Below are 24577 nucleotides of genomic sequence, written 5' to 3'. Positions count from 1 at the left end.
ATGGTCTTGTGATGGTGGAATGACGTCATTTTCCCGCCAGTAGAGATCATGTGACGGTTTTTTTTATAGGTTATAAAAGGTAGACCCCACTCTGTGAGGAGGGGCAGTTCGTGGCTGGATTTGCCAGGTTGACTTCATGCCACTGTATGTTTTAAGTGATGACGCAGTTTAGTTGAAGGATGAAGTTTTTATTTAATGCCTAAAGTTTAAAAGGTCATTGCCAGCAGGTTCTTTACGATTCTGCTAGTTCGAGAAAATTAGTGGAGAGTGAAGATTGGAAGTTCGGAAGTTAAAGATCAGGAGAATCGCTTTCTACGGTGAAACGGGGGCGACTTTTGCTTGATCCTTATTTGGAAGGATTTCGTTGACTATCTTCGCGTTAATCCCTAGGTTTAACTAGAAAGGATTGAAGGTAGTGGAGAAGGATAGGTCTGTGCCTTTAAGCCGTTCTGTTTCATGAATTCTTCGTGGGAAGTTCGACGTCAGGGATCGAAAGCAAGCGACGTGAAAGAGAATTTAAGTCGTCTATAAAGTCTCTCCTTTTAAAATGGACCGTGAGCATATCGAACAATTGGCAATACCACTTTACAGAACTGATTTTGGCAATATCACTTTAAAGAACTGTTTTTGGCAATGCCACTTTTAAGAACTGTTTTTGCAATATCACTTTAAGAACTGTTTGGGCTGCCGCTCACCAGCTGTTTCCGGTTGCGTTAGTGTTTGTTTACTTTTGGGGGGTTTGTTTTCTGTGTTTAATAAACGTGTTGTTTGTTATAAAAAAAACCCTTGCCGAACTCATATTTATTGTTGCCTGAATACGTAACATATTTAAATTAAATCTACTGAACTTACCTTTAGAAAAATTAAGTCCCATTTGGCTTAAGCCAGTTATTTAACAGAAATTTATTATATTTTCCTTATGAGTTTTTAAAATTTATGAAAGGGAAAGAAAGAGATCAACTTCAAGAAAGTTAAGCTAAGCTTAACTACCTGCTTCTTTCTAGAAAGATCGGCTAAAAATTCATTCTCTACTCAAAAGAGCATTGACAATTAATTTTGTGTTATTATATCTGCAAATTGTTAACGTATCGTGAACTGTAGGTTTAATAAATTATTTTTACACAGGGGTTCCCCGAGACCTGAAAATTATTTCAGGGGTTCTGCCAGAGTAAAAAAGGTTGAGAAAATGTGTTCTAGGATTTCCCTGCTACAGATGTTAGGCTGATGTAGTTCTTACAGATGTAGTTCTTATTTTTTCTCTTCCCTTTCCTAAATATTGGGATTACTTTTGATACCTTCCAATCAGTGGGAAACACTCTAGAATATGGAAATATACAAAAATTGCAAGTGCCTCTATTATCTCTCATCACCAGCCACCTTCTGAAATTTCTTCAGAGACTTTATTCAGAGAGTTCTGAATCTTCACAATTTTCTACTCAAAAGGCCTGCAGAATCTCAACTGATTCTGATATTTCAGGAAGAGATTGTTAGATTTTTATAGATTAAGAAAATCAAGGAAAATGTTAATATGGGAAAAATGGGATGGGGTACATCAACTGTCACCTTGATAAATTGTGGAGCAGGCATGAGAATACTTCTACCCCCAATTCTAAATTCTTCTACCTGTGGTAGAAGACCATAAGACATACGTGCAGAATCAGGCCTTTCAGCCCATCGAGTCTGCTCCGCCATGCCATCAAGGCTGATCACAGATCCCACTCAACCCCAAATGCCTACCTTCTCGCTATATCCTTTGATGCCCTGACCGATCAAGAAACTATCAACTTCTGCCTTAAATATACCCATGGACTTGGCCTCCAATACAGTCTCTGACAGATTAACCACACTCTGGCTAAATAAATTCCTCCTTACGTCTGTTCTAAAAGGTTGCCCCTCAATTTTGAGCTGTGCCCTCTAGTTTTGGTTACTCTCACCATAGGAAACATCCTCTCCACATCTACCTTATCCAATCTTTTCAACATTTGCTATGTTTCAATGAGATCCCCCAGCATTCTTCCAAATTCCAGTGGCCCAAAGCTGCCAAACACTCCTCCCATGCTATTTATCCTTGTGAACCTCTTCTGGACTCTGTCCAATGGTAATACATCCTTTCTGAGATATGGAACCCAAAACTGTTGACAATATTTCAAGTGTGGCTTAACTACTGTCTTTTAAAACCTCAGCATTATACCTTTGATTTAGTATCTATTCCCCTTTATTCTTTCTCGTGGTAAACACAAGTTTAAAGCAGGCGTTTTTTTCCGTAAAAGCGAAAATCCTCTTCCGGTTAGCGAAAACAGCTACTAATTTAAATCCTTCATAAAAGCAAAGTTGCGTAAATCATACGTTTGGAAAGAGGGGGACACCTGTAACACTGCCAGGGCAGTGAATAAAGTGGCAGATGGAAGTGTTGCGAAGTGTAATAGAAAGCATTTTGGAAAACTATTGTGCAGGCTATTATCTAAATGTGGAGAAGGTTTAAACATCAGAGGTGCAGAGAGACTAAAGAGTCCTTCTGCAAGACTCCCAGAAAGTTAATTTGCAGGTTGAGTCTGTGGTAAAGAAGGCAAACGCAATGTTGTCATTTATTTCAAGGGGAATAGATATTAAATTAGTTCTGGCCACTGGCATGTTTTCCCACAGTTTGCACATTTCATCTTTGGCATTTCTCTCAGCGTGTCCTCTGCCTTTCTCCACTCTCTCACTTGCTTCTCATTTACACTGAACTTCTTAGCGGCTGCAGAATTATTTGTTCCTTTAGCAAAATCAACAACCTTCAGCTTGAAGCCAGCATCATATCGCATTCATTTTAATCTTTTGCACATGACAGTCACAAACTCAATACTGAATAGACGTATTGATCCTGCCGCCCCATGTTATGTTTTAACGAGATTATGATAGGTGCTAAATGGTTTCACGGGGGTTACATTTCAGAGGATCCTTTGCCATTGGAGACCTAATCCAAAATTTCCCTCCCTGATTTATTTATTAAGAATTTGCTTATAACGCTCTACAATGGCTAGGCCTGTTTTCTTAGCAGGTACTGGTTCACAAAATTTCCCAGTTCCGGATCCGGCAAAGCTGAGTACCAGCATGTGAGATCTTGTGATCTTTTCTGGTTAAATCAAAAACCTCTAGAAAAGGGGTCAGCTTATACAATGGTAAAAAGAAAAAGTCACTTTTTTAACCTTGAAAATAGGGAGGGGGGGCGGAGGTTGGCTTATACTCTGGAATATACAGTAGATTATGTTCTAAACAGGGAGAAAATTCAAAAATCAAAAAGGTAGAAGGCATTTGAGAGTTCCTGAAGGTTAACCTGCAGGTTGAGTCGATGGAAAGAAAAGCAAATGTAATGTTAGCATTCATTTTGAGAAGTCTAGAATATTAAAGGGAAGATGTAATGCTGAGCCTTTATAAGGCATTCATCAGACCACACTTGGAGTATTCTGATCAATTCTTGGCCCTTCATACAAGATGTGTTGTCATTGGTGATAATCCAGAGGAGGTTCATGAAAATGGGATTAAAGGTAATTTAAGGGATTAAAAGTAACGTTAGCAAATTTGCAGATGACACAAAGCTGGATGGCAGTACGAAATATGAGGATGTTAGGAGAATGCAGGGTAACTTGGACAGGTTGGGTGGATGGGCAGATGCAGTTTAATGTGGATAAATGTGAGGTTATCCACTTCGGTGGCAAGAACAGGAAGGCAGATTACTATCTGAATGGTGTCAAGTTAGGAAAAGGGGAAGTACAACGAGATCTAGGTGTCCTTGTTCATCAGTCACTTAAAGTAAGCATGCAGGTACAGCAGGCAGTGAAGAAAGCTAATGGCATGTTGGCCTTCATAACAAGGGGAGTTGAGTATAGGAGCAAAAAGGTCCTTCTGCAGTTGTACAGGGCCCTGGAGTATTGTGTTCAGTTTTGGTCTCTAAATTTGAGAAAGGACATTCTTACTATTGAGGGAGTGCAGCGTAGGTTCATGAGGTTGATTCCCGGGATGGCGGGACTGTCATATGTTGAAAGATTGGAGCGACTTAGCTTGAACACTGGAATTTAGAAGGATGAGAAAAGATCTGATTGAAACATATAAGATTATTAAGGGATTGGACACGTTAGAGGCAAGAATCATGTTCCCGATGCTGGGGGAGTCCAGAAACAGAGGACACAGTTTAAGAATAAGGGGTAGGCCATTTAGAACAAAGTTGAGGAAAAACTTTTTCCACCCAGAGAGTTGTGGATCTATGGAATGCTCTGCCTCAGAAGGCAGTGGAGGCCAATTCTCTAGATGCTTTCAAGAAAAAGTTTGATAGACCTCTTAAAGATAGCGGAGCCAAGGGCTATGGGGAGAAGGCAGGAATGGGTTACTGATTGTGGATGATCAGCCATGATCACATTGAATGGTGGTGCTGGCTCAGCCGAATGGCCTTCTGCTGCACCTATTATCAATTGTCTAAGATTATCCCAGGAATGAAAGGGTTAACGTATGCAGAAAATTTGATGGCTCTGGGCCTGTAGTACTCACTGGAGATTAGAAAAATGGGAGGGGTTCTCATTGAAACCTATCAAATATTGAAAGGCCTAGATAGAATGGAAGAGTGGATATGGAGAAGTTGTTTTCTATGGGGGTGGGGAGTCTTAAGATTATATGGCATAGTCTCAGAATAGAGGAACAATCATTTAGCACAGAGATAAGGAGGAATTTCTTTCACTCAAGGGAGGTGAATCTGTGGAATTCCTTGCCACGAATGGCTGAGAAGACCAAGTCATTGAACATACGTAAAGCAAAGGTTGACAGTTTCTTGATTAGTCAAGGTGTCAAAGGTTATGGGGAGATTAGGGTTGAGAGATAATAAATTAACCATGATGGAATGGTGGAGCAGACTCGATGGGCGAAATGGTCTAATTCTGCTCCTTTCAGGCCTCCCGGAAATCTAAATAACTCAAATGACTTGCTCTCAATAACAGATTTATCAAATGCTCATTCCTTTTCATATTTCCAGTCACCTACAACTAATTTATTATCCAAATACTCCAAAACATCCTTCGTTCTAGCTTCCAAACTACAAAATCAGTTCCAGAACCTGGAATTTTGAAAATATCTGGTATTATGTTCTATATTCATTATCATTTCCTTTAAATCTTAAGATGCCGGCCTGTAGGTTAAGGGGTTTCTTTCAGACCTATTAATTTTCTCCACTTTTCCCCAAATGTGAATTTATTTGAACTCATTTACTCTAGATACACAATTCAGTACAGGGGAGTTTAGTGTTCTTTTCAAGTCAAAAATAAAATATCTATTTAATTTCTATGCCATTTCTTTATTACACTACATACTTTCACCTGTCTCAGTCTACAGGGGAAGCACATTCATCTTTGTCTTTTTATATATGTGTATTCATAAAAGCTTTCTCAGTACACAATACTAGATCTAAAATTGCTTGTTCCCTCATTGTTTCTGAACAAACTGATTAAGGAAACCACCTGTCATACATCTGATCCAACACATTTGGGTGCCTACATGAGGGTACACTAATTGCTGCTCATTGTTTCAGTCCTTCCCAGGCCCTTATTTCAAAATCACCTGTCATCCATTATTAAAAGTATTGAATTGAAGTTACTCTTCTAACCAAGTTATCCCGGTAAAATTCCAGCACTGACATTGACTGTGGGTGAAATTTGCTTGAGAATAACATATCTCGACAAACCAAGTAAAACCAAAACCATCCAATTAGCTGCACTTGTCTTGATAGGTGCTTTGGTATCACTTATTCATTAATTACAAGCACTAATGCTTATTTAGGGCTCAACCAATGCCACGATTCAAAATCCTTCACGGGGAAATGGGCACTGTAACACTCCCTGGCTAAATATAAACTTCAACATGATTTTTAAAAAATATAACATTTCAGAAAACATAGTGTATAAATGCAAGGACATCCCAGGGCACTTTAGAATCAATAAAATGCTTTGAGCTGTGTCACTATTATAAAACAGGAAATGGCACAGATAATTCAATAATGACCAAATTATTTACTTTAGTAATATTGATCAGACAATAAATCTCTCAGCTATTTTCCCACCTAGTGTCCTGGGATCGTTTGTACCTAGACTGCAAGAGGGTTCAGAACCATCTGTTCGTTTTGGAATATATAACAGGCCCTTTGGACAAGACATAATGTTGATCTAATTGAACAAGTAATTAAATGCTGAACTATATTAATCCCTTCTGCAAAAACAATAATTTGCTCTTATTTTACAATCATAACTCTGCTCCTTCGATGTCTATCTGGCACAGCCATGTTGTCTGCTCTTCTAATCCAGCCTACAGACTTCAAATAGATAGTTTAAAAAAGATTTAACAACCTGATAGAGATTACTCATTTCAGTTCTGTTGCCTAGTTTGATTAATCAGAGATTAAACTTTATGAAATTCCCAGTAATAAAGCATGTAAAATTCAATAAAATGAAAAGCTTGAGTAACAGAAAATTCAATATGAAATGATATAATCAGAAACAAAAATGAAAAGCACCAAGATTATGTGAAATATCAATACAACAATCTTGGATTGTTTAAAAAATAAAAATAAAATATAATAAAAATAAAATAAAATTTAAAAATACCCTTTTAAAAAGGGTACAGTGGAGATTTATCAGGATGCTGCCTGGTTTAGAGAGTATGGATTATGATCAGAGATTAAGGGAGCTAGGGCTTTACTCTTTGAAGAGAAGGAGGATGAGAGGAGACGTAATAGAGGTGTACAAGATTTTAAGAGGAATAGACAGAGCGGACAGCCAGCGCCTCTTCGCCAGGGCACCACCGCTCAGTACAGGGGAGGGAAGTTCAAGGGGGATATGAGAGGAAGGTTTCTCACTCAGAGTGGTTGGTGCGTGGAATGCACTGCCTGAGTCAGTGGTGGAGGCACTAATGAAGTTTAAGAGACTACTAGACAGGTATATGGAAGAATTTAAGGTGGGGGGTTATATGGGAGGCAGGGTTTGAGGAACGGCACAACATTGTGGGCCGAAGGGCCTGTAATGTGCTGTATTATTCTATGTTAAGAATTAATGCCAAAATAAAAGGCTGCCTGAAGACAGAATAGAAAACTAAAAAGTGAAACAGCTCAGTTCTTCCTTCAGCAAACTCCAGTCAGTCCTTAATCATTTCTTTCACTTTCGTCCTGCATTTTGCCTGTAGGGATCACCTGCTTTTCCAACAGATAATGCACTACATTTACAATGAATCAGGAGTGTATGCCTCAAGTAGTATGTAACCACCAAACAAACTATATTTACTTGTGTCCATTTGGGAATCCTTGATTGCACTGTAGAGCATACATTTGTTCACAAAGTTGTCCACTGTTCATGCCTAACTATGAGGAAAAACAGTTCCAATTTAAAGTCAGGTGAATGTCACAACACTTAAATTTGCTGTTCTTCTTTTCCACCGAAAATCTCGGTTCCACTGTCATGACTTTATAATCAGTCACAGAACTTCTGGGGTGTACTGTACCTGGGTGTAACACCAACTCTCTGCCACAGGTCCACTAGACATTTCTCCAGGCGGAGGGGGTGTTGGCACCCTTGACATTGCCAGCTTGTCCACCGTTTTGAACCTTTACGCCACAGCAAATTTCAGGCCTTCTCCTACAATGAAACAGAATTAAATTATTAACCTCGAAATACACTTATTGTGTGGTACAAAATCAAGTAAAATAAAATCAAAAGCAATTGAACAACTAAATCTCTTAGATAATTCCAAATGCTAGAATTTGCATTTACTGAAAAAAATCATGTGCATTAGTTTTCACGCACATAGACAACTACATAAAATATACTGCTCTTTCAATTCCGCTTATAATATCCATAATGTTCAGTGCTGCAGAAATAGAATACAGGACAATGAGTCAAGCATTTTCACATTGATATATCCTCTCAGGCCCACATCCCCTGTGCATTGTAAAGTTATTTAGTGGGTTTCACGCAGATTAATGGGGGTGGGGGTAGTCTGATAAAAGAGTGATTTATTGTTAACTAACAATTTTGTTAACAATGGTATCTTTAATATACAAATGACTGACGAAAAAATCATTGGCACATGCCCATTTCTGTAGTTTTAGTCTAAACAATAAGGCTTTCCAAAACATAGGTTCATTTTGATTTGCACATCCGCATTAAAAAGTGATGATAAAATAGACTGATTAAAGAACTAAAATTATTACGACGACAGAATGTGAGGTGCAGAATCCAATAAGGAGTTGGTAACCAGATATGACACCAAAACAAATAACCTAACTTAACCTACCTATTTATAGTAACTTCCATGAAGCAAATTCAGTACTTTATTTGACAACTCATTCCTTCCACCAGTCCTGCTTTGAAAATGGTAAATGCTCCACTCTTTGCCATTCTGGGGAAGGGGTAACTCACCTAAAACATTGCCTGTTTCCTTCTTTCACAAATGCTGCTTGACTGGCTAGTTTTTACAGCATTTCTATACTTCAGTTTTGTTCAGGTCCTTGTATAGCAAGAAAGCCTTTTTTGCTTGCACATAGGATGCTCCCAGAGTGATATCCTTTAATGCTTTTCACATTGGTTTGCTTTCTCAAATGCAAAATGACACATCTCTTAAAACCATTAAGATGTTTAAGTTTATGTGTTTGAGAAATACTAATTAACCATGTATTTAAAAAAAATAAGATTTAACAGTAGAAACTGCAATCTCTCTCACCACGGCGTACACAGCACCAAAGTGGTAACAGAATCAAGTGCAAAGAGGCTGAACTCTGCAAATTAAGGAAGCCTTATTTATTAAGGTGATGAAACAATTACTGTTCAATCTCACATGAAAAATCACACCAGAAAACACTATTATAATTTTGAAAACCTTCTCTACAAGTGATAATGAAAGCTGTACTGATGTCCTCCTTGAATTGGCATAGCAAGGTTTTGGCCAGCATTCGGCTGGTGCACTAACAGCACAGTGTTCATCATTGTACCGCTGGAGTAACCTGAGGCAATAAAGTATGACCCAATGTGCAGTAGCTTCCTGTACAAAATAATTGCAATGTTCATCAATCAACAAGCCCTTGACTGAAGATGCTTGACAGAATTACAAAAAAAATTCACTGTAATTCCAGAGATATACAAAGTCAGTCAGCTTCTATAGGAAGAGAAAAAATATTTCAAGATGAGACCAGATAAAAAGGTGATGAAGTCAAAATGTTAGCACTGTTCCATCGACAAATACAGTGGATTCTGATTATTCGGGACACATTGAGACCAGTGCGTATTGGCCTAATTAAGTGGTTGCACCAATTAGCCGAAATATCAAGGAAATAGCTAAAAATAGGTATAACAAGGACAAATTGAGTAACAAATTATGTATTTAAATGAAATACAGAACAAACTTGAACACTACCAATAGTACTATAGTATTATAAAACTGTACAAGTCCCTAATAATTATCAGAGGAATTCATCCAGTATACACAATGAGCAAAATCAGTGTTGACACCTAGTGCAGATAATGGGCTGCCTTCATATAATGCTACCAAGGAATGCATCCTCCAAATCTTCACATTCATTGTAATATTCAAGATGACTGTTGATAGTGTTACGAATGTGCCGCAACTCTGAGGGGCCAAAGGGTACAAAGTCGCCCCCTCCTTTTTGAGGATCGCTATTAATTCGGGTCTGGGACCCAGGAAATGAGAGAGAGACACGCAGAATCCACAAGGTTTGGAATGTGTCCTGGCCTCAGCGAAACAAAACCATTGATAACGGCTATTGTCTCTTGGAGACGGAATTGTGTATTGAGTACTGTACTATTCATTGAAGCCCCTCAGGGACAACCAGAGTGGGCTGGTTGAGGGATTGCATCATCCCAACCTGATTGACATCTGAGTAAGGATAAAAGAGGGTCTGGGGAACAACCCCTTCAGACGCACCAGGAGAAACGCTAGAAATCCCGTGACAGCGTTTAATAGCGACAGCTGGTGGGGGGCTCTTTTGCGTCCTTCCCTTGCCTGGGATTGGCAGGCTCACCACGGAAGAACGGCTTAACTAAAGAAGAGGCCACAGGTGAATGGCCACACCAACGAGACTTCGATGGATCGAGATCATAAAAGGAAAGCCGGCAAGTTTTTCTCCCAAAACTCTCTCTCTCTCCAACCATTGCAAACCCAGCGGTCCCCAAAGGCTGCAGCCTGCATGAACTGAGTGAACTTTATATTTCCATCAGACAATACATTATCCCCTAGACAACGATAGAGCTTATTTCTTTTTGATTATTATTATACCCACACTTTTAGATTTAGTATTGACAACTTATATTATCTGTATATTTGCATTGATATTATTTTTGTGTATTTTTACTAATAAATACTTTTAAAAATAGTATCATCAGACTTCAACGGACCTCTCTATCTTTGCTGGTAAGTGACCCAGTTACGGGGTTCGTAACAATAGCTTCAAATTTATAGTTCTTTACTTGAAGTAATGAATACTTGAAACCACCAGTGAGCAAAAGTTTGGAATAGTCTTACAGCTTATTTCTCGCCAACTATCAGTAACAAAAATCACTGCTTTTTGAACACAAATGTGTGCAACTGATGTTATTTAAGAACTGTTCACTTTAAGCATTATGTAGTGTCTAATGGCCACAGAAGTGCACACACTGATGGTAGTTAGTATCTGTTTGGCAATTCTCTTGCCAAAATTAAGCATATAGTGTCCCAAATAAATGCAGGGATTTCCAGCAATTTTCTCAATTTGTTTTGGTGTTTTTTTTATAAAAATAGTTGCCCCAAATAAGTGGCTGTAATGATTAATCAATGGCCCAGTTAACTGGAACCACTATACTACCCAATCTACAGAGCATATATGTGTATTCATGTACAAGGTGTTATGAATGTACCACAGCTCTGAGGGGCCGAAGGTTGCGGGGTAGCCCCCTCCTTTGTGAGAATTGCAAGATCACTATTGACTTGGGTCAGGAGACCCAGGAAATGAGAGAGAGACGTGCGGAATGTCTTGCTTTCCCCCCCCCCCCCCCCCGGCGATATAAAGCTACGGGAAACGGCCATTGTCTCTTGGAAACGAACGTGTATTGCAATACTGTGCTACGTGGAAGCCCTCAGGCAAAGTAGGCTGGTTGAGGGAGGGATTGCCTCACCCCAACATGATTGACATCTGAGACCCTGTGAGTCAGGATAAAAGAGGGTCTGTGGAAACAGCCCCTCAGACGCATCAGAAGAAACGTTAGCGATCCCGTAATAGCGGAAGCCAGTAGGGAGAAGGCCACGTGCGTTCGGTTCCATTTGCCCCGGAACCGGTGGCTTTTACCACAGGAGACTGGCTTTTCGCTAACAACGGGGAAACCAACTCCCAAAAGACTCGAAGGTTTGGCATCATCAAAGAACTGGGCAAGTTTAACCCGTCTCTCTCTCTCAACCCCAAAATACTGCAGCTTGAACGAACTAACAGTGACTCTTATATTTCCATCGGACAGTACATTAACCCCTAGACAACAATACAGCTATTTCTTATTGATTATTATTATACCCGCGCTTTTAGATTTAGTATTGACGACGTAAATTATCTGTATGTTTGCATTGATCTTATTTTTGTGCCCCTTTATCAATAAATACTGTTAAAAATAGTACCATCAGACTTCAACGGACCTCTCTATTTTTGCTGGTAAGTTACCCAGTTACGGGGTTCATAACAAAGGTCATAGTCTTTAGGTCTTCTAAAAAAAAAATCAGTATTAAAAAAATACATCTTTCAAAATTGCTTTTCAATTTGACCTCAGTCTGCTGGTAACTAACACCCACAACAATTCAATGCACCAGCCTGTAGTAAGTACAAGCATTACTACCAACACTCTAGATCAGTTTGTGGGCATTTATCACCAACATTACCCAAATTATTAAAAAAAATATTTAACATTAAGGATTTTTTAAAACTGTCGAGCAATTTCTTGCCACAGTTCTATTTAAACCTTTGGAAATTCTCTACCTCAATTAACAAAACCTTGTAATTTTTAATGCTACTCTTTATTTGCTCGCAATATGAGAAAGATTAGCAGAGTTTAACGTTCCGTCCTTTACCACTTACAGCCAGATACAGACAGATGCATGTTTTATATAATAATAACAAAATTCATTCCATTTTTAGAAAATTTGATTGTTTTAAATTAAGAGCTGAATTACCAATCAATGTATTATTGCGGTTTATTCAGAGACTTAATTACGCAATAACAACTGACATTTGGTAACATTATTACATGCAGAACTTGAATTACTTGCTAATACCACAAAAGTATAAGCTGCTGTGTAGGTTGACTGTGTGGTTAGGAAGACATATGGTGTATTGGCCTTCATGGACCGTGGGATTGAGTTCAAGAGCCGAGAGGTAATGTTACAGCTATATAGGACCCTGGTCAGACCCCACTTGGAGTACTATGCTCAGTTCTGGTCACCTCACTACATGGATGTGGAAACTATAGAAAGAGTGCAGAGGAGATTTACAAGGATGTTGCCTGGATTGGGGAGAATGCCTTATGAGAATAGGTTGAGTGAACTTGACCTTTTCTCCTTGGAGTGATGAAGGATGAGAGGTGACCTGATAGAGGTGTATACGCTGATGAGAGGCATTGATTGTGTGGGTAGTCAGAGGCTTTTTCCCAGGGTTGAAATGACTAGCACGAGAGGGCACAGTTTTAAGGTGCTTGGAAGTTGGTACAGAAGAAATGTCAGGGGTAAGTTTTTTTTAAAACACAGACAGTGGTGAGTATGTGGAATGGGCAGACAGTGACAGTGGTGGAGGTGGATACAATAGGGTCTTTTATGAGACTCCTGGATAGGTACATGAAGTTTAGAAAAATAGAGGGCTATGGGTAACACAAGGTAATTTCTAAAGTAAGTACATGTTTGGCAGACCATTGTGGGCCTAAGGGCCTGTAATGTGTTCTAAGTTTTTCTACATTTCATTTGATGTTTCAGGTTCTTTGTCATATTACTTTAAGTACACGGAGATAGACTGGAGCTAAAATAATTTTTTAAAAATCAGCCTTTCATTTAAAGTTAGATATAATTTTAAAAAATGTGTGTGTTGCATGTTTTAGAGTCACCCATAACTTAGTGTTGACAAAGTGCCCTTTAGGCTTCTTTCTCACTTAAAGGCCAACAATGTATTGACTATACGTTGACATCACACCCAAGTTGCTGCTGTGACTTCTAATAAATTTGCAGAGATGGGAGCCATTGTGCTGCAGTCTTTTATCATAGTTAACTGTGGTCTATTTTGTGACCTAGGGAGTCTAACTTCAAAAAAATTGATGCAACTAAAACCCCCTTCTTGTATGAACCTTAGTTGAAAGTGCAGATTGGTCAGGAGATCAGTGTGACATTAGATGTGCAGCAAAAGCCAGAGGCTGGAACATAGAACACAGTGGGGCCTGGAGGCACTGTTACTTATGTGGTTTGTAATCCTTGATGGGAAATGGTATCCAGTATGCAGCTCAGAGCAAGAGCTGGGAACAGGTCAAGTAAAGACATTGACGTGAATCTAGACGGGAAGCAGCGGACAAAAGTTTTCTCATCTTATGTGAGACACACACACACACACACACACACACAGTGTACATACATCTACTGGTTAGCACTTTACACACAAGTTCACAGCTGTGACCGTGCAAACAGCTATGCAGCAGAATTGGTCTCCAATTAGCTTAGGCCCATTTGCCACTGGATCGATGCCTATGACAGCTGATCTGCAACAGCAATTCCAGACAAGAGCTACTCTCACTTGAGAAGGGTTCCTGAAGATCACTGACATCACCCTAGCACAAATTTCATGGTCTTCCAGATGGCAGTAGTTCATATGGCTGAGATGTTCCGAGATCCACACATATAACAGACAGGTACCCAAAGCCATAGCTGCAAAATCAAAATTCACTAGCAGCCGGGCAAATAAACCAATGCCAACATTTTGTCCTTGGCTAGTATCTTCAGCATTGAGGCCCTAGTTGTAGTTAGTTAACTGCATTGGGTAGTCCATGTTGTTCACTTGTCTGGCACTATGATCCTGAAAATGTGCTCAGAAAAGAGTATCTGTTCCTAGAAGAAATTACCAGATGGACCAGAGAAAAAAAATAAGATTGTGCTCAGGACCTCTGAGAATGCAACATTCCCAAACTCCAGTGAATCTCTGGTCCACTGTTATGTGAGGAGGAACAATTAGGACAGCATTTAGTAGCTAAGACCATTCATTCAGAATCCCTGTGTAGGTGGAAATGAAGCATAGCATCTAACTACTCACCTACCCATCCTATTGTTCACTATTTGATTAACACATAGAACTCTCAATAAACAAAGCAGGAGTCAGTCATCTTCAACCCTAAGGTAATGCCCAAGGAAAAATTATGATCTGAGATGTTTTGAATAAATATTCTATTATAACTACCAGGATATTGAACACAGCATTTTGTTTCACTTGGCTGTATGTAATCTGAATAACAAGTCAGCACAAAAAGAACCAAACAAATTAAAAGGAAAATTGTAGTAGAAATATTGCAACATATTGCTTTAGATTTTTGTTTTGATAGCTGAAAAATACAGGCAATTACATGAGGTTTTGTTTATAACAATTTCAGAAAAGTATACTTGTTATATTGCCATGCTCTTATTCCTCACATAATTATCTTGTAATTTGAAACAGATTATATTTACTGAACATTTATGTCATTATTCAAACATTACTGCAAATTTTGAAGATGTACTTTATTCCCTCTCCCATCCAACAACTAAGTTCCATACATACCCAGATTCAGGATCAGGGTTCTCACAGAGGCACCAAGAATACTGGAATATCTTGGCAAATCAAGCTCAGCCTCAGCAAATTAAAGGCAGGAATTTCATCATTCCCAAATATTGTGGTGAAATCTCAAGGACATAGTAAATTATCAGCCCTCTCAATTCTCCTCTGATATTCAATATGATCATAGCTGATTTGCCCCAGGCCTCAATTTCCTACAAACTTAGGTAGAGAATGCACAATAGGAAATACCTCAATTTCTACCCATCATTTCCCCTTCGAATCTTTTTCTATATCAATACAATCACTTCCAGTCTACATTCAACAGAATTTGAATCTACCTTTCTTCATGGTTGACAATAAAACAGATTTTAAGGGTGCACTAAACCACAGTTACTGCTAAAAAAAAAACCTCTTGATGCTAAAAAATGTGCCAGATATTTCTGGACTGCCAATATAAAAATTCTCAAGTACTTAATTAGGTTATGTTTTTCAACTTTCATCTTGGTTAACCAATTCTCCACTCCTAATTTTGCTCTCAATAACATGCAGTATTATTCCATTTTAACATGCAGGGGGCGTGGTAGTGTAGCAGTTAATGTAACCTTTTACAGTGCCAGACACACAGATTTAATTTTTGCCACTGTCTGTTAGGAATTTGCATGTTCTCCCCATGACTGTTAGGATTTCTAAAAGTAAACAGGTTAGTAAGCTGTGGCAAAGAAATGCTGTCACCAAAAGCATGGTGATAATTGCAGGCTGCTCCAAGTACAGTATATCCTCAGACTGTGTTGGTCATTGACGCAAACAACGCACTTCAGCTTGACACATTAGTTTGATCCCATATAAATCAAAGCTAGATAATACAACTAAAAACCTAATAAAAGATGCAAGACAAAACTTCAATGGTAATACCTTCATGTCAGTTAATCTAAAAGTGCTTTGTCATTTTCAATTCAATCAAAGGTGAATCATCTTTATGTATCCTTTCTCTAGATTTGCAGTGCTAACTGGACTGGCAGACTTACCTCTCTTCATCTATCCTGAGTTAAGGAATCTATTAATGACCCTATGTTGTGATAGGAATATGGAAAATACAGAACTGATTAACTAGATCTATAGCTTCTCAACACAGTGGATTATGTACATAGCTTTCTATTCTACAGTGACACAATTCAGTGGATTCTGGTCAACTGGGACACACGGGACCAGAACATTTGGCCCAACTAAGTGCCTGTCCCCAACTAATTGAAGTTTCATGGGAATAATTAAAAAGATATAAAAATAACAAACCAGCCTTTAACTGAGTAACAAATTATGTATTTAAATGAAATACTGAACAAATTAGAACATTACCAATGCTACTACAGTACTATAGAACTGTATTAGTTCCTAACAGTTATTGAGGGAGGAATTTATCCAGTGAATGCTGCCATGTATTGAGTGTTCTGGGAGGGTAACATCTCCAGTGAAGGGACTTGCCATGTCCATTCTAGGGCAGCACATTCACGTTTGTTCTGCACCGTTCACTCAGCTCTCAGCGTAGGGCATGCCTGTCGTAGCATGTGAAGTCAGCTCTGGAGGACTAAGCAGATGATTTCGAAAATGAGATCAAATGGACAAGAGGGTGATTCTACAACACTTCATGGAGAGCAAAGGGCATGACAAGGCACAGCAGTAGTCATGGCTATCTGCTGCAACCAAGGAAGACCCCAGTTTGTGAAGGCTACTTGTACACAAGACCCAGACTTGAAAATGAGAGAGCAAACTGTTTCAGTGCACAGCTTTTCCACTTTAAAATCTTTCCACACAGGTTTTGTTGTCATCTTTGGATAGGGTGGACAACAAATATACCACCATGTTTCTTTTCACTGATCATAAATGAACAAAATTAGTACAGATAATGGATTGCTTTCATACAATGCTATCCAGATGAATGCTGGTATCTTCGAATTCTTCATAGTTCCCAACTTGGTGAAGTAGTGAAATCATTTAATTTTCACTCCCAGCCGTTTTTGGCATCTCTACGCTTGAATGCTTCGAGATGAGTAAAACAGTTTTGGACTGTCTTACTTCGTATCAGTGCAAAAATCACTGCTTTTTGAACAAAGCACACACAGCTGATGCAATTTAAAATGTGTTCACTATAAGCATGCTGTAGTGTCTGACGGGCACACAAGTACACACACTTGCAGCATGTTAGAAATTATTTCAAAAGTCTCCTGTCCCAATTAAGTTGTTTAGTGTCCCAAATAAACAAAGGGAATCCGAACTATATTCTCATTAGCACTTGCTCTGAGTTGTCCAAAATAAGTGCTTGCCCTGATTAACCATTGGACCTATTAGCCAGAATCCACTATATTTCATAGTTATGACCGCACTTTATCAAGAGTTCAAAGTAAAATATCGAAGTACATATATGTCACCAAATACTACTGAGGTTAACTTGTAGAACACAGCAGCATAGAAACTAGACCTTCAGCCTATCTGGTCTGTACCAAGCTATTAATTTGTCAAGTCCCATCGATCTTCCATACCTTTCCTATCCATTTACCCATCTAAAATTTCTCTTAAATGGTGAAGGTGACCCTGCATCCTCCACTTGCGTTGGCAACTCATCCCACACTGCCACCACCCTCTGAGTGAAATAGTTTCCCCTCATGATCCCCTTAAATATTTCATTTTTCATCCTATCCCATGACCTCTAGGTCTAGTTTCATCCAACCTCAGTGGAGAAAGCCTGCTTGCATTTGCCCAATCTGTACATCTCAATTCTGTATACCTCTGTCAAATCTCTCCTCATTCACCAGAACTCTACGGAATAAAGTCTAAACCTATTCAAACATTCTCTATAACTCAGTTCTCAAGTCCCACTGGCAACATCCTTGTAATTTTTTTCTGTACTTTTTCAATCGTATTGACGTCTTTCCTGCAAGTAGGTGACAAAAATTGCACAATCTACACCAAATTAGGCCTCATTAATATCATACACAAATTCAACATAACATCCAAACTCCTGCACTCATTACTTTCATTTAAAAGACTGTACTTAGGTCTTCCAGCCCATTGGATCTGCTCTGCCATTGCAGCACGACTGATTTATTATCCCCTTGATCCCATTCTCCTGCCTTCTCCCCATGACTTTTGGATGCACTGACGAACCAAAAACCTATCAATCTCCACTTTATATACTCTATGACTTAGCCCCCATGGCTATTCTTGGCAATGAATTCCACAGATTCACTACACTCTGCCTAAAGGAATTCTCCCTCATCTCTGTTCTAAAGACATCTCTCTATTCTGAGGGTATGGCCCCAGTTCTAAACTCACCCACTATAGGAAACATTCTCTCCAAATCCACTTGATCTAGGCTGTCTGGCATTTGATAAGTTTCAATGTGACTCCTCTCCCCCCCCCCCCCCCATTCTTCTAAACTCCAGCGTGTGTAACTCTCAGCCATTAAACGTTCCTCATACATTAACTCTTTCATTCCTAGAATCTTTCTCCTGAACTTCCTCTGGACTCTCTCCAAAGGCAGCACATTACTTCTTAGATAAGAATACAAAACCTCTCCCAATCCTCCCAGTGTGACCTGACCAATGCCTTAAAGCCTCAACATCACATCCTTGCTCTTACATTCTAGTCATCTCGAAATGAACGCTAACATTGCATTTGCCTTCCTTACCACCAATTCAAACCAAAAGTTAACCTTCAGGGAATCCTGCACGAGGACCAAGGCACCTTGCACCTCTGATTTTTGAATTTTCCCCCAATTAGAAAATAGTCAATGCTTTTATTCCTTCTACCAAGTGCATGACCTTACATTTCTCTACACTATATTCCATCTGCCAATTCTTTGTCCATTCTTCTAATCTGTCCAAGTCCATCTGCAGACTCCCTGCTTCTTTCATGTTGCCTACCCCTCCACCTACCTTCTTATCATCCACAAACTTAGCCACAAAACCATCAATCCGTCATCTGAGTCATTGGTATAATGTGAAAAGTGATGCCAAACTGACCCCCTTCCCCAATGAAGACCAGTGTGCCTAAAGCTTTCTTTACAACCCTCTCTACCTGTGACACCACCTTCAAGGAATTATTGATCAGTATTTCCAGATCCCTCTGATCTACCCCACTCTTCAGTGCCCTACTACTCAGTTTCCTCCTAAAGTGCAACACTTGGCGTTTACCTGCATTAAATTCCATCTGTCATTTTTCAATAAGCATTCACAGTAGAACAAAAAAGTACAATAAAATCAATGAGAAACTACACTGACTGACAAACTGTAAATACAAAAAAAAACAATAAATAACTGAGAACATGAGATTTAGAGTCCTTGAAAGCGAGTGAGAGGTTGCATTCCAAGTTCGGTGCAGTGTTTTGGTGAGGGAAGAAATCCATGCTGGATCAGGAGCCCGGCAGTTGAAGGGTAATATCTGTTCCTTGGGTGGAATGGAATCCAAGGTTCCTAGACCACCACCTTGACAGTAGCAGCAGGAAGGGAAAATGTCCTGGATGATGAGAGTCCTTGATGATTGATGCTGCTTTCTTGGGGCAGCACTCTGTGTAGATGTGCTTAGTGATGAACCAGGCTGTAGCCACTACTTTTTGTTGGTTTTTCTGTTCCTTGGCACTGGTGATTCCATAACCTTCCGTGATGCAACATCAGTCAGGAAACTCTCCACTGTGCATCCACAGAAGTCTATCAAACTTCCAGATGGTGCCAAACTTGGACAAACTTCTAACAGCTTTCTTTGAAATGGCATTTACCTCCTGGTCCCAAGACAGATGCTCTGACATGATTATGCCAAGGAATTTAAAGTTATTAAGCCTCTCCATCTCTGATGCACTAATGAGCACTGGCTCATGGACCCCCAATTTCTTCCTCCTGAAGTCAATAATCAGCTCCTTGGTTTTGTTGACGTCAAGTGAGAAGTTGTGGTGGCACCACTCAACCAAATTTCCAATCTCCCTCCAATATGCCAAATTGTCACTACCTATAATTCAGCCAAAATCAGTGGTTTTGTCAGTAAACTTAAATATGGTGTTTGGGCTGCACTTGACCTCAGAGTCATAAGTGTACAGCAAATAGGAGGATAAGCACACAGCCTTGTGGTGTACCTGTGGTGATGGTGATTGTTGAGATGTTGCTATCAACCTGTACCTTCTGGGGTTTGCAAGTGAAGAAATAGAGGATCAAGATACACGAGGCCTAGGTCCTGGAGCTTACTGATTAGTTTTGAGGGATGATCATGTTCAATGCAGAGCTGTAGTCAATGAAGAGTTTGCTGAGGTATGCATTTTCACTGTCCAGATGTTCCTAATTTGAGTAGAGAGCCAATGAAGTGGCATTTGCTGTTGACCTGTTGTGAAGGTAAGCAAACTGGATTGGATCCAAGTCATTCCTCAGGAGGAGTTGATGGATTTCATGACCAACCTCTCAAAGCACCTCATTACAATGGATGTACAGCATGTGCTACTGGACAATAGTTATTTAGGCATTGTTCCACGTTCTTCTGCGTTACCGGTATGATTGAAACCTGATATAAGTAGTTGAGTACCTGACTGCCAAAGTGAGATGTTTAAGATATCAGTAAATAATTGATTAGCATAGGTAAATGTTAGGGAAAATTACTGTTGCAAATTTAATCATCAGGTTGCTTAATGCTTGTAATTATTTGTTTACAGTCTACTCTCAAACTTCATTGTTCATTATCCAGGCTTTGAGTTTCAGGAATACATTAGTCAAACCCTGCATTTGTTTCATTTCTGAACTAGCTATATTTAATTAGATATTGTCGTGAGATATATGGTCAGTGTCATAGATATGGGCCTTTCAGCCCAAAGAGTATGCCAACCACAGTGCTCACTCAGCATTCGGCCTCTAAGCTCCACCACTACATGTACCTATCCATGTGTTCTTAAACGATGCTAATGTACCTGCATCAACCACTTCTTCCGACAGCTTAGTCCATGTACTCACCATCCTGTGTGTGTAAAAGTTGCCCCTCAGCTCACTTTTAAATCTTATCCATCTTATCTAAATCTATGCCTCTTAGTGTATGTCTCATCCACTCTGTGGAAAAAGACTTGCCATCCGTTACCAAATATTTCTAATTTTTAGGAATTCCAACAACGAAAATTTGGACAAAAACTATTGCTAGTTGCATAATCACAATTAATATGAAGCTTCAAGCAGCATTATTCTGTTCATTTGTTTGTCCTCTAACTCCAACAAATATAGAGTCAGCTGCATTAAGGCAAGTATAAAATTGTGCAGTACATAATAAGCATATAATTATGCAAATTGTACAATCTGGACAGCTAGGTCATGCTGCCGAAGTACACCCTCACTGGCAATAGGAAGGAAAGAAGGTGATTGATTAAAGCCATCTTAATATGCAACTCCAGGCATGAACAGAAGTCTATTGCGTGGGGAGCAAATTTCTGTAAGCATAAAAATAGGTTTTCGTCATGATTCTTCGGTGTGGCATTACACCACATTCTGCACAATCTGTTGCTGGACGTTTCTTCTTACATTGCTCTTGAAGACAGCGGTGACTTGTTTCCATGCCAATTATGCCGAGTAGAAGACACCCACATTTGATTTCTTTACCATGGGTAGTTGTTACAATCTGGCCAAAAGAGATTTGACAAAGCAGGTTCTTGGACCAGTGGCAAATAGATCCATAACAAGCAGAGGATAGGCTCCCCACACAGAAAACACATGGACACAAGGAGTCAGATTTAAGTCTTGAAAAAAAAATCTTGTGTCTGAAGGCAAGAGAACTTGAAGAGAAATGCATGATAATCAAAAGATTTAACGTTACCAAGAAATCTAAATGGAATGCACTGGGCATCGTAGGTCAATGAGACTGGTAGCAATAATCGGATTACGCTTAGTACATCAGATGTTGGCTGCTCTGTCGTTAACAAGTTTCTGGGTGTACCAGGGTGGTTGCACACTGCATCTGATTAAATCAAGGTTTTTAACAACACATCCATAATTGGAATGAAGATAGTGCTGAGGCACAAGAAAACAAAACACGTCTTTGCCTAGTGGGTTAAGAACATACTCCCTACTAGTAGCTGGTTTCATTCAGTCTTAAGAGGTTGAAAATGTTGATGGCATTATAAGAAAATATTTTTGATGATAGCTAAACATAATAGCTTCATTCTTCTTAATGCTCATCAGAAAGCAATTGGAAATCTAAGAGTTAATGACAATTATCCAAAACTGTGGTTTATTGATTAAGCTGTCAAGAGATATAGTAAAAAAATGGAGCCTGGGTTTGCTATGCTCACAAGTGAGTTTGTCAAGCAATAAATAAAGTAAAACAAGGTAAAACCTTCATCTTGGGAATTCTTCTTTTAAGTTATTGACTTTGTGTTACTTCAATGACAATCTAAAATTAATTCTATAAACATAAGAAATTAGCACACACGTTTGTTTTGTCATCACATTAAATTATTAGCTAACTGTTTCAGAAACCAGTTTCACCACACAATAAACTGTTCAAAGTTAAAGCATCAAGCTTCAGATATAAAATTGTTACTCATTTTCCTCACATTATACTGATTGGTTTCAAATACGCTTTCTGTTTGCCTGCTGTCCCCTTTTCCCATTTTGGGAGCTTTTTTTTCCTGACATTTCTTGAAGTGATAGTGAAATTCCTTGAAGCATTTAGTCATTCACTGCTTTACCCCCAAGAAGCTGTTCTACAACACTCCCTAGTTTCCTGTCATTCACTATCTTTCCTTTTCAGATGTATTTACTTTGCACTTGTTACTCAATTTCCATCTACCTTTCCTTTACCCAACTTCCTAGTTAATATAGATCCTTTTGTAACTTTAGACAACATACTGTATATATTTTGTAACTACAGACACTGTCCACTATACCGACAAATTGATGTCCCTTGCCAATTTACTAATCGTGCCACCCCAGAATCAGAATTATCACTGATACAAAATGTTAAATGTGCTGATTTGCAATAGTAACACAGTGCAAAGGCATAAAAATTTATAAATTACAGAAAATAAATGGAGCAAATAATGTTAATAATAAGGCAGTATTCATAGGACATTCATAAATCTGATGACAGACGGGTAGAAGCTGCTACTAAATCAATAGAATTGGCTGAGTCTATAACCTTCTGCAACCCTTCATATTGTAGGCTCCATACCAAGCTGTGATATAACCAGAATGCTCTCCACTGCACATTTAGAGAAATTTCTAATAATCTTTGGTGACAGACCATATCTTTATAAACTCCTAATGAAGCTGCAATTCAGGCATGCCTTCTTTGGGATTGCATCAATGTGATGAACCCAGAAGAGATCCATGAGATGCTGACACCCAGGAACATGAAGCTGCTCACTATTTCCACTGTTGACCTCTGAAAGAGAACTGATGTGTGTTTTCCTGACATCCCCTTCTTAAAGTCCATAATTAGTTCCTTGGTAGTGCTGATGTGTGCGAGTTTACTATTGCAAAGAGAGAAAAAAATAACTCAACCAGCTACTCTTGCTCATCACCATCTGAGATTCTACCACAACAGCGGAGTCATTTTATATTCTTGTCTAAATTATTAATATATATGACAAACAGAGGCCTACACTGAATCTTGTGGGTAATGTCATGCAGTGTTATTAACACCAAATGGATCAGAGTATCAAAGCACCATTTCCATTCAAATCAAGATTTTAAAGAAGTACCCACATTCCGCCATTAAGCCCACTACGATACACTGATTGTGATGCCAATTTATACTGGATGTCCTCCTCACGTGATCTATTTATAATCACACCGTTCCCTTCATAGTCATGCATCCACCTAAAAGCCTCTTAAACGCCTCCAAACTGCCTGCTTCCACTACAATTCCTAGAAACCTAATCCAGGCACCTACCATTATCTATGTAATAAACTCGCCTCACACATCAGCTTTAAGTTCCTCCCCAACCATAAAACCATGTCCACTGGTGTTTGTCACTTCTACCCTGGAGAAAAAGTTCCTCCTTTTCCACTGATCACTTACCAGGTTCTTACTTATCCCCCTCCTCCACCCATCTGACTTCACCTATCACATAGCTTGTCCTCTTCTTATTCTGGCTTCTTCTCACTTCCCTTCTAGTCCTAATGAAGGACCTCAGCCCAAAACATCGACTGCTTATTCATTTCATTGGTCCCCAATGGGGTCCAATATTTTTGTGGGCAGATTTGTTAGAACTGTTGGGGATGGGTTTAAACTAATTTGGCAGGGGGTCAGGAAACAGAGTGAAGGGACTCAGGACAGATGGATGGTGAAAAAAAGCAAAGACAGCATGCAGTCAGACTGTCAGGAAAGGCAGGCGGGTGATAGGACAAAATTGCAGCCAGCAGAGTGAGTATCAGTGCATTAGGGATGCAGAATCAAAAAGGGTAGCAAATATAAGAAATAAGGTGAATGATCTTGTTGCACTTTTAGTGTTGAATCTTGAATACCTACAAGATGGCATTTTAGAGCAGTTTGTCGTTGAGTTACTAGGGGATCAGCTACACCAGACTGTGTGTTATGAAATGAACAGGAGTTGATAGACAAGGTTAAGGTAAAGGAACCCTTAGGAGATAGTGATCACAATATGATTGAGTTCAACTTGAAATTAGATAGGGAGAAAGTAAGGTCGGACACGGTAGTACAGGCAGTCCTCGGGTTACGTATGAGTTCCGTTCCTGAATCCGTCTTTAAGTCGGATTTCTACGCAAGTCGGAACAAGTA

At 39.2% G+C, this 24577-nt stretch overlaps 1 protein-coding gene across 3 annotated transcripts in view; it reads right to left on the bottom strand.

Moving 5' to 3' along the window:
* spopla (speckle type BTB/POZ protein like a) overlaps window positions 1–24577 on the bottom strand; it is a 74166-nt gene that overhangs the window by 33823 nt on the left and 15766 nt on the right. For all 3 annotated transcript variants that reach the window (XM_059970243.1, XM_059970241.1, XM_059970242.1), the window contains one exon: window positions 7513–7646. In XM_059970243.1, coding sequence (XP_059826226.1) covers window positions 7513–7590 — 78 coding nt within the window. In that variant the 5' untranslated portion in view covers window positions 7591–7646. The remainder of the gene's footprint in view (window positions 1–7512; window positions 7647–24577) is intronic.

Source organism: Hypanus sabinus, chromosome 5 (genome assembly GCF_030144855.1).
Source record: "Hypanus sabinus isolate sHypSab1 chromosome 5, sHypSab1.hap1, whole genome shotgun sequence".
Classification (NCBI taxonomy): Eukaryota; Metazoa; Chordata; class Chondrichthyes; order Myliobatiformes; family Dasyatidae; genus Hypanus; species Hypanus sabinus.
This window is presented reverse-complemented; position numbering and strand designations above follow the sequence as displayed.